This window comes from Serinus canaria, chromosome 4, assembly GCF_022539315.1.
Source record: "Serinus canaria isolate serCan28SL12 chromosome 4, serCan2020, whole genome shotgun sequence".
Lineage (NCBI taxonomy): Eukaryota > Metazoa > Chordata > Aves > Passeriformes > Fringillidae > Serinus > Serinus canaria.
The window spans coordinates 11682683-11693718 of record NC_066317.1 but is presented as its reverse complement, the minus strand read 5'-3'; the positions used below and the strand labels follow the sequence as shown (position 1 = coordinate 11693718).

General features: G+C 44.1%; 1 protein-coding gene across 3 annotated transcripts in view; it reads right to left on the bottom strand.

Moving 5' to 3' along the window:
• Positions 1-1283: 1283 nt before the first annotated feature.
• GAB1 (GRB2 associated binding protein 1) overlaps positions 1284-11036 on the bottom strand; it is a 118328-nt gene continuing 108575 nt past the window's right edge. For 2 of the 3 annotated variants that reach the window (XR_007777539.1, XR_007777538.1), the window contains exon 12: positions 1284-1559. Coding sequence is in view for 1 of the 3 variants with exons in the window: in XM_050974203.1 (XP_050830160.1) it covers positions 1541-1559 (19 nt within the window). In the remaining 2 variants the exon portion in view is untranslated. The remainder of the gene's footprint in view (positions 1560-11036) is intronic. The other variant, XM_050974203.1, reaches the window with a different exon arrangement.

Genomic DNA, 11036 nt, shown 5'->3' with positions numbered 1-11036 from the left:
CGGGACGGAGCGCTCTGGGATCTGCTGGGATCCCACCGAGACTGCGGGGGTCCCTGAGGCCGGGCAGGGAGTGGAAGTCGTCTCTGTAACTGCGGAGTCCTCACCTCCCTGTGATTTAGGACTGTACAGGCAACATCAGGTCAAATCTGGGCAGGCATCAGGTTTCATACCTTGCGTAAAATCACGGTATATTCAGAATTGGAAGGGACCCACAAGGATCATCGATTCCATCTCCTGGCCCTGCACAGGACATGCCCAGGAGTGACACCCTGTGCCTGTCAGCACTGTCCAAATGCTTCTCGAGCTCGCTACTGTGACCACTTTCCTGGGGAGCCTCTTCCAGTGCAGGCCTAGCCTCCCTATGGGGGAAGGATTTTTGCCTGAATCTAACCTGTGAAAAATGCCTATTATAGGATTGGTTAAAATTAATATTATATGTATTATGTTAGAAAGTTATGCTGTATTAATCCTTTTAAGTAGTGTGTTAAATATAGTTTTAGGCTACAACATAATATTAAAATAGAAACTATGCAATATAAGATACTTTTCTAACTACCTCAGGGAATCAATAAGATAATCAAGAAATTCTTTGCACAGAAATAACAGCAACAAGACACTACAGAGAAAGAGAATAATTACTGCCTCCTTATCGGGAAGAACCAGGCTTCTTCTATCTCCTTTCAGACTGCACGGAGCCAAACCATGCTTTACAAGATGGGGGAGGGTGGCGGGGGGGGGGGTAACAAGAAACAGAAAAATCCCTAGTTTGAAAGGAATGTTTGCATCAGTTGTGAGATATAGGAATATGCAACAGGCTCTTGCTTTTTAAGGGTTAATCCTTTGTTAGCAGACATGCTTTTTTTAGGAAAGCATCTGAAAGTTCTTAATTTTTTGCTTTTTTATTGTCCTTTATTGTCCTAACTCTGGTTGTCCAAATTGTTATTGGTGTAATTTGTATTATTATTATTATTTTTATAACCACTTTATTACTATTAAACTTTTAAAAATTTTAAAACAAGGGATTGGCGTTTTTCACAAATCCAAACTTCCCCAACACAACTTCAGGCCGTTCCCTCGGAGTCCTGTCACTGTGACCACAGAGAAGAGCTCAGTGCTTGCCACTCCAGAGGTGGAAGAAAAGGGCAAGGAGACTTGCTCCTTTTGGATGCCCTTATTAAGTGATCAGCTGGGGGGGGGGGCGGGGGGGTCGACGCACACCACCACTACTCCCTTCGGCAACGCAGAGGAGGAGAGAGAGACAGTTTTGCTTCGCAGCAGAACTGGGGCTTCCGTCCTCACGGGCGTGCCTAGAAAAACGGCTGTGACTTGTTGTCTAGGGTCCTCATTCTGGTCCAGTTCTAGTAAAGTCACGGTGACACTTAAAACCTTGCTGGTAGAGTAGGGGAACTTTCTGTTGATATGGCTCATAGCGTGGTTTGTTGAATTTTCAGCTCATTCTTTGTTTTTAAGGCCCTTTGGTTTGAGTTCTTAGAATGTCTCTTCATTTGCATATTTTCCAGGGATGTTATTCGGCGCCGTCTTAGGGAGCAGGGGAAGCACTGCCCGACAGAGGCAACAAAGATATCAGTAAGGTAGGGGATTAAAAGTTTAACATTCGACAACTGTTAACATTCTTAACTGTTTAACACTTCTAATTGTATCAACTTATGAACCTATTGATAACAGTTACAGTTTCCACGTAACATTTAACACCTCTGATTGTATCAACCTCCGAACTTGTTCATAACAACTCCCCCCTCTATTTATTTGATCGGGCTGATGCCCGCATCAATTTACAGTTTCTGACTCTTGGAAATAAAATTTTCTAAGCTTTTGGTATTTATTATATATTTCTCCGGCAGTTTCATGTTTCTGCTCTTGACTTTCCATTAACATTATTTTTGCTTGTTTCTGATTATTTAATTCAGGAGGTTGAATACTCGCTTGGACCGCGGAGGTCAGTATTCGGACTAAACAGGGGAACAGGCAGGGTAGAAACAACAATCCAGCTATTGAACAAACAGTTATAAACGCAGCCTTTTTCCACCATGTTCCTTTGAAAGACCAAAACTCATCCCACCAATTACTATTTATTAAAGGTGTCCACTCTTGATTCCCTACATAAGCCAATTTACGGATTTCCTTAGAGATGTTTTTGATTACTTCACTTTTATCATCTATCTCCAAGCAGCACTCAGAAGAGTTGAATTTTCCACATATTCCCCCTTCATCTGCCAACAGGTAATCTACAGCTAGTCTGATTTGATAAATTACTGTTCTTGTTTGGGACAATTGGTCACTTATATGTTCAAATACGAGCGCTGTTTGATTAGAAACTTTCTCAAGTATTGCTTGAGCCTGATTATTCTATTTAATATATAGATAGGGGTACGGTAGCCCCAAGATCCATCTTGAGCCCATGTGTCTGGCCCATAAGTTTGGATAATTTCCTCGGGGGTCCACACTCTGCTTTTCCATACTTGCGTACCCCCCATGTCAATTACATTCCTTTTCTTTCTATTGTCTTTCCTCAAATCATCATAAATTGGAACTCCTAAGTGTGCTCCTGATTTCTTGGGTAGTAGGAAAAAGGCTGGTTTGATGACCCCTATAGTACAACTCCCTGTCCAGTCTTCAGGTAACTTTGTATATGCTGTATCTCCACAGATCCAAAACAAATACTCTGGGGCTTGCCAGAACCCATCACTGATTTCATCTGGGCATTCCCAAAATTTTGACAATTCTTTGATCCCCCAGAAAGGGTTCATTCTTTTTGCAGGACATTTATACAGCTTATATCCTTCATGATATATACATCCTTTATCTATTTGTCCCACAGTCCAGTATGTATTGGGTTCCTTTGGGACCCATTTGGTATCTGAATTCTTTATTATTAAATATCTTTTACATACCACTTTTCCTACAGGGGTATTATATCTCTTCCCTGTTCTAAGTATACATTCTTCACCTATTATTTTTGACTTCAGATCCCATTTTTCCCTCCCCCTGGATTTCAATGACTCATATTCTAATTTTGTTTGTTTCCACCTTAAAATTTCTAATGCACTCAGACTAATTCCCTCCCATGGCCATATTTCAGTCATTTGGGTACTTCCGCAAACCCAACATTCTGTCAAGTTTAATTCTTTGCTTATTTTCTCTACTAAATCTATAAATAAATTCTTTCCCTCAGGGGTGTTCGATTCATAATTCTCTCTGTTCAGTTGCTTTTCTTTTACCAGGTCTTTTAATCCTTCCTGTTCAAAGCAAAACCAGGATTCTCCTACTGGGCACTCCCCAAGCAAGCGCTGCCTATAAGAGGCTGTATTCTTAGTAGTCCAATAGACTTTCCCATCTTCTCGACAGGTAATTAACTGAGAGTGATTAAAACAGCTTGGGTTTATATTGGTGTGGACTCTGAATAGGGACTTCAGTTCTTCCCCGTCGTAGATGGGGTGATAACATTTAGTGCAAGGGTCCTGGTCTTTGCTGAGAGCGCTACTCACCAGTAGCATCAGCACCAGTTTTCCCAAGAGTCCGGTAGGGGCTCTTTCTCTCATACTTGCTCCCTCCGGTCTTGCCTCTTGGACTGATGGTCTTCCCCAGATTTGATCAAGTCCCTCCACACTGGCTGTTTCACTCCTTACTTGCTAATTTTTACTGCTCCTTGGGGAAAGCTCAGTAGGAGAATTTAATTTTAATTAATTTTCTAGAGGTGTTGATTTTAACTTTTCGAATTCTAAAAACACCTTTCAACATTTTCCATTTTATAGCAAACCATTTAACTTTTACAGTAACTTATAACAACAACAACTCTCTGACTCTACTTTCAGTCCTCGCCAATCCTCGGTTTTTTCCTAAGTGTTATCTTTAGGTCCTTGGGATCCTGGATCACAGTCCACTCCTGCGAGTTGGTGGATGAGGTTCCTTCTATCGATTCTGCAGATGGTGCAAGGGAGTTAGGTCTGTCACTGGGAGGAGTTACCGGTCCTTTGACTCTAGTAATATGTGTCCAACCTTTTTCTCGAGTCTGTATCGCCGTGTGTGTGGTCAGCAACACCTGAAAGGGACCTTCGAATTTAGGTGTTAGAGATGTATTATTCCATGATTTAATCAGTACCCAATCCCCAGGGTGGATATTGTGCACATTTATATCATATGGAGAGGTCTGAGCTATATATCCTTGTTTTCTAAGGCCCTCTAATGTTCTTCCAATAGCTTTTAAATATTTTTGGGTAGCTTCTTCTCCATCTGAATAATCTCCAGCACTGTAGGGGGATAGTAGGAAGGGGAGCCCGAACATCATCTCATAAGGGGAGACCCCTATATCCGCTCGGGGTCTTGTTCTAATACCTAACAGCGCCAAAGGTAGGCACTTCAGCCAATTTAATTTAGTCTCAGATATTAATTTTGTCAACACAATCTGAAGTGTTTTATTCATCCTTTCAACTCTCCCTGAGCTCTGAGGATGCCACGGAGTATGCAATCTCCATTTTATTCCCAAGGCTTCGATTACTTGCTGTAAGGCCTGAGCAGCAAAATGAGGTCCTCTATCAGAATCAATAATATTCACTAAACCATACTGGGGAATGATTTCTTCCAGGATTTTCTTTGCAACCACTTCCACAGTCTCCTTTTTGGTGGGAAAAGCTTCTACACAATGAGTGAGGTGGTCTACTATTACTAATAGATGTTTGTATCCCTGTACTGGAGGCATTTCCGTGAAGTCAATTTGTATGTTTTGGAATGGTCTTAAAGCTAATTCTCTTCCTCCAGGTTCTATTTTTCTCATTACTTTTTGGTTTATCTTTTGACAAATTACGCATCCTTTAGTTATTGTTTTGGCCAAATTATACACTCCAATGCATATGTTTTCTCTTAGGAAGTGATCGCATAGTCCCTGGGTTCCCCAATGTGTTAGTTTGTGTATTTCTGTTAATATCTTTCGGGCTAGTGCTTGGTTCAGAAACCTCCTCCCATCTTGGGTTAACCATTCACCCCGCTCCCCTTGATATAATTTAAGTTCCTTCATTGCCTTTTGTTCTTTTTCACTGAAGACTGGCCTAACTTCTTCTTCCTTTTGTCCAGCTTTCCTTTCTAACTTGAAGATCTTAATTGGTTCCCCTGATTCCAAGGCTGCCTCCTTGGCCATTTGGTCAGCAAGTTTATTCCCTTTTATCTCAAGGGAATCCCCCTTCTGGTGTCCTTTTATATGCACTATCGCTATTGCTGTTGGCTTTTGTAAAGATTTTAGTACTAACTTTATTAACTCCGTGTGTACTAAATTCTTCCCTTTAGAATTTAAATACCCACGCTCCTCCCAGATTTTGCCAAACGTGTGGGCTATACCAAATGCATATTGCGAATCTGTGTAAATAGTGCCATAGTCTTTCTCTAACAAATCTAGTCCCCTCTTTAATGCATATACCTCACTCACAGCACTGGGCTGACCAATTCGAAGATAATTTCCCTTTTTCTACGACTTCCATGTATTTCCCATCTATTATCGCATACCCAGAAGCTCTTTTCCCAGCAATCACTCTAGAAGACCCGTCTGTAAACAACACTCTCCCATAGGGTAAGGGTACATCTCCAAGATCTTCCCTAACCTTTGTTTGCATGTGTATTAATTCAAGGCAGTTGTGTTCTATATTGTCCTTGGGTTCTCCAGAAAGGAATTGGGCGGGATTAGGATGTTAGAAGTAGCAAATTCTAAATTATTTGTATCTATTAGAATCATTTCATATTTTAAAATCCTAGGATCAGTGAGCCATTGCTGGGCTCTTTGGCTAAGAACTGTCCTAATATCATGTGTGTGTACTCTAATCTTTCCTTGTAATGTTAATTTCTGGGCTTCCTCTATTAAAACTGCTGCGGCTGCAATTGCTTGCAGACATGTTGGCCACCCCCGTGCTACAGGATCTAGTAATTTTGAGAGAAATGCTACAGGTTTCTGAGAGCCTCCCCATTCTTGGGTAAGTACCCCATAGGCGGTTCCTTCTTCCGCACTTACAAACAGATCAAATTCTTTCCCAAGATCGGGCAAACTCAATACAGGGGCCGAAGATAATTTATTTTTTAGATCTTGCAATTGCTGGTCATCATCTATTGTCCATTTGATTGATTCCTGGTCTATTGGTTTATTGTACAAAAATTTCACACTCTGGGTGTAATTGTCTATCCACAATTTGCAGTACCCAAATAATCCTAGGAATTTCCTTACGTCCCTCTTCGTTTTGGGGGCCGGGATAGAGAGAATTCCTATGATCCTTTCAGAGCTTAATTTTTTATAACCCCTTCCAATCACGTGTCCCAGATAGGTGATTTCAGATTCTACAAATTGCAGTTTATCCCTTGATACTTTAAGCCCCTTTTCCCCTAGGAAATTTAAGAGTTGTATACTGACAGTTTTGACTTCACTTTCCTGTTCTCCTGATATAAGCAAATTATCAATGTATTGCAGTGTTTTTATTCCTTCTTTAGGATGAAATTGATCTAATAATTCTTCTAACGCCTGCCCGAAGAGATTAGGGGACTCAGTAAATCCTTGAGGTAAGCGTGTCCACCTTTACTGCATTTTCCGGTTTCTATCTGGATGTTCCCACTCAAATGCAAACCAATCCCGGCAATCTTCTGCCAAGGGACAGGACCAAAAGGCATCTTTTAGGTCTATGATAGTAAACCAAGCATGTTGTCTTGGGATCTGACTTAGCAATGTATATGGATTGGACACCACAGGATGTCTCACAACAGTCTTTTTATTTACTTCTCTCAAGTCTTGGACCAATCTGTATTTTCCTTCAGCCTTTTTGATAGCTAATATGGGGGTATTATGAGGGGACATACAGGGTTCTAGAATGCCTTCCCTTAATAAATGTTTAATCACAGGTGCCAAACCCTTCCTTCCCTCTGATGATATAGGATATTGTTTCACCCGTATGGGAGGAGTGTCTCTGTGCATCTCTACCTTGATCGGTGGGATGTTCAAATATCCATATTTTCCTTCTTCTGCCCATACCTCAGGGTGAATCCCTTCTAAATCCCTTTCTGTTAACATCATAAGTCTGACCATCATTTTCCCATTCTCTGGTACAATCCCTACTCCCAACAGGACTTGCAAATCTCTCCCCAGCAGATTGGTTTCTAGTCTAGGCAGATAGATAATATCTACTATACACTGCTTTGAATTTCCTTTTATTTCCATGTTCTCTACCACTGGAGCTCTAAACGGCTTCCCATCTACTCCCAATATGTCACAAGTTTTATTTCCAATGTTCACCCCCACCGGTAACCTATTAATGCTGGATCTATCTGCTCCTGTATCTACAAGGAATTCAAAATCTTCATCCTGGGGACCCACACAGAAATTTACTAGGGGCTCTTCTTGGTGTCTCATTGGATCCCCTAACGTAAAGAGCCCCTGACACCCCTAATCTTCGCCCCTCAAGGCTCGTGCCAAGGCTTCCTGTTCTTGTGCGATCACCTCATCTCTACGCAGTTTCCTGCACTCTTTTCTGAAGTGTCCAACTTGCCCACAATAATAACACGCCCTTCCATTAGGTACTCCTTCTATCCTTCTTGATTTTTCCCCTTCCTTTCTAAATCCCGGTTTTTCCCAATATCGTCCTACTGAGGATGTTGGTTTTCTTTGACCTGTTTCAGGTGATCCGTGGGCTGATAGATCTTTATCAGCCCCTGCACTTTCTCGAGCTACAGCTACCATTATTCTGGCTTTTGCCTTTGCCTTTTCTTCTTCTCTCCGAAGGTAAACTCTCAGAGCCTCTTTTAATAACTCATTTATACTTTTCTCCTGCCAATCTTCGATTTTTTCTAACTTCCTCCTAATGTCGGGCCAGGACTTCGTAACAAATTGTACTTTTAAAAGTACCTGTCCTTCTGGACTATCGGGGTCTATATTAGAGTATAGCTGAAAATTCCTCCTCAATCTATTGAGCCAACTTGCTGGAGCCTCATCCTTTTCTTGGGTACCTTCAAAGGCTAATTTCGTGTTACTACTGCGAGGGACTGATTCTTTTATACCTTTTATTATCAGAGACCGGTAGTCTCTCATATTCCTTCTGCCTTCTTCGTGATTTGGATGCCATCCCGGGTCTACTAGAGGCATCTTAAGGTCTCCAGGAGGCCCGGTTCTATTCTCCCTTTCCCAAATCTTAATACCTGCTGTCCTGATCATTCTGACCTCTTCAGGGCAAAATAAGATATTCAGTATAGAATCTAATTCTCCCCAGGTGTAAATGTTAGGACCAAGGAACTGGTCCACCTGGTTTGAGATGCCTACTGGATCTTCGACTAAATTTCCTAACTCCTTTTTAAAGCTCCGAACTTCAGAAGCCGTGAGTGGTGCGTTTACAAAACCTACCCCTCCCAACATTCCGCCCATTGGGACTTCTCTGAGGGGCATCATCTTTTCGGGTTTTGATGCCTTTGACCTAGTGTTACACCAGGGGCCATCAATATTATTGTCAATTTGGGAAGTCACCTGGAATGCAGAATCTTGCTGGTCACTAGAAGAAGGAGATGAACTCAGATTCCAATTAAGAGGTGGTAAGGGGATAGACACAGGTAAGGGAAAAGAAGGTAGGTCTATGGTACTGGAATCAGGAATTACCTTTGGGGATAATGATGAGAGGGTTGGAGAGGGAAGTGTACACGTAGCGGTGCTGGGCAGCAATGGAAGGGTAACTACAGGGGTTGGTGAAGGTCCAAGTTTAGAGTTAGGGGTGTTGGAAGGAGGCGGAGTTAAAAACACTGTTGAGGAAGAGAGAGTGGTGGGAAGAGAGGTTACTGGAGCACACGGCAAGGGGGTTGGGGTTGAGGAAGAATCTGGGGTAATCGCCAGGAGGATAGGTACAGGATTAGAGTCTTGCATAGGGGCATTAGGAGAAGGTGGTAGTGGGATTGGGGAGGAAGGAACCAAAGGTAAAACCGGGGGTTCTGGAAGAGGAGCAGGGCGCATTGCCAGGTAAATGGGAGGGAAAGGAGGAGGAGGTAAGTAATCAAGGGGGTCCCACTTTTTACTAACTTCTTCTCTACTCTCATTCTTTTCTTTCTCTTTCTCCTTTAATTTACAGATCTTTACACTTCCTTCATTCACAGCCCCTGCCTGCCAACAGGCAGCATACATTAACTGTTCTACATCAGGATTCTCTCGAGTTCGTAAATAATGATTTAATTGTGAACATATCCATGGGTCATAGGTCCCATACCAAGGCCACTTCCCTTGTAATTTGAACTTTGGCCAAATTTCTGTACAGTAATGAATCATTTTAACTTGGTCAAGGGTCTTAGTGGCTTCTTGAGAATCCCAGTGGTCTAATAGCTGTCCAAGTGGACTGTCTAAGGGAATACTTCTTACCTTCTTTTTCCCTTTGAGGGGGTTTCCTCTCTTGCTTACACACTGACCCATCCTTAAATGAGAAAACTAGAACCCTAAATGTGCCCCTACCCGAACGAAAATCTACAGACGGGCAACACAAACCTGTAAGTAATTTAAGTGCTTCTTAGCTTTTTCAACTAAATGAATAACTCTAACTCAAGCCTTTTCCCCCCTCGTAAGCTAACTTAAACCCCTCTGTCACACTCCTACTCTCATACTAAAGGGTAACTATCAGGATAGGATTCACTCTCTCTCTCTCTTACCCGGGTAAAACTCTTTACACTCACACTTTTAGTTCCAAGCTGTGCCTTGGACATTTCCTGACTCTACCTTGGGGCCTATCCTAGTGATTAGACCCCCTACATGTACCCCCGCGCCTCGCCTCTGCTTCAGAGACTCTTGAGCACTCTTTTTCGACGCAAGCCAGGGTCCCTAGTATTAGAATCCCCTCCTTGGGCACCAGAACCTTCCCTTGTCTAGCCACCCGCCAGGCAGAACCACGAGTCTGAACCTAGTTCAGACTCGTGGTTCGGGCTAGACCATCCTGTTCTAATACTGTATCCACCTTCCTCACTTTTTTGAACGGAGGTAGGAAAGTTCAAGGAAACTCCGTGGGGTTACCCGGGGGTATCCCTTCCCAGGAACTGGGATCAACTCAAGCTCAACCGACCCCTTTACCGTCCGCCATCCGGCTTGGCTATCCCTCCCCAGTGGAATAGCCTAGGTGAAAGGGATGTGTGCAGGAATGTGTGATGCCTGTCCTTGCCTTAACCTAAAGACTCCCCACCCCAGTGCTCTTGGGCCGTGGGTTTACGATCTCCTCCTCGAGATTGCGGCAGCGCACCACCTGCAGTACGTCTGACCCGGTCCTGGGAAGTGAGGACCCTCGTGGGCGCTTGGTACCGGTAGTGCCTGGGGGCACCCTATCCTGCATGTGACTCACCCAATGTCTAGGTACTCCACACACCCGGACCTACCTAGACCGCAATGGTCTTATCAAGGGAGACCTAACCCTGGCACGTGCCACTCACACCTGGCTATCCCCTGCACGCCCAGAGGGGGGACTCTCTATCCCCAGGAGACGACTCAGTCAGCTGTTTCTCTCGCTTCCCCCTGTTCCCGGCCGGCCCCCTCGCGGGAGTCCGGAACCGCGGTACTAAGGGGTCCTCACTCACTTCAAGGGTCCGAGCTGCCGGCCCTCATCTCACTCACACATCATTCGCTCGCCTCCTACGCCCGCCACCGGGGTTACTTACTCCTCCGGCGCTCCTCGTCGTCGCTGTTCCCAGGCTGATCTCCTTAATCCAGTTAGCCAGCTGTCCTGGAGGTCCAGGGTGGGTGGCCGTCCCGTTCCTGGCGTCCTCTTAAGGTGTGGCCCATCCCGGACGAGTCCCCAACTTGTGGTAAGAGAAAGGGCAAGGAGACCTGCCCCTTTTGGATGCCTTTATTAAGTGATCAGCTCTGGAGGGGGCGGGGGGGGGGTGGCGAGGGGTCGCGCACACGGCCACTGCTCCCTTTGGCGACGCAGAGGAGGAGAGAGAGACAGTTTTGCTTCGCAGCAGAACTGGGGCTTCCGTCCTCACGGGCGTGCCTAGGAAGACGGCTCTGGCTCATTGTCTAGGGTCCTCATTCTGGTCCA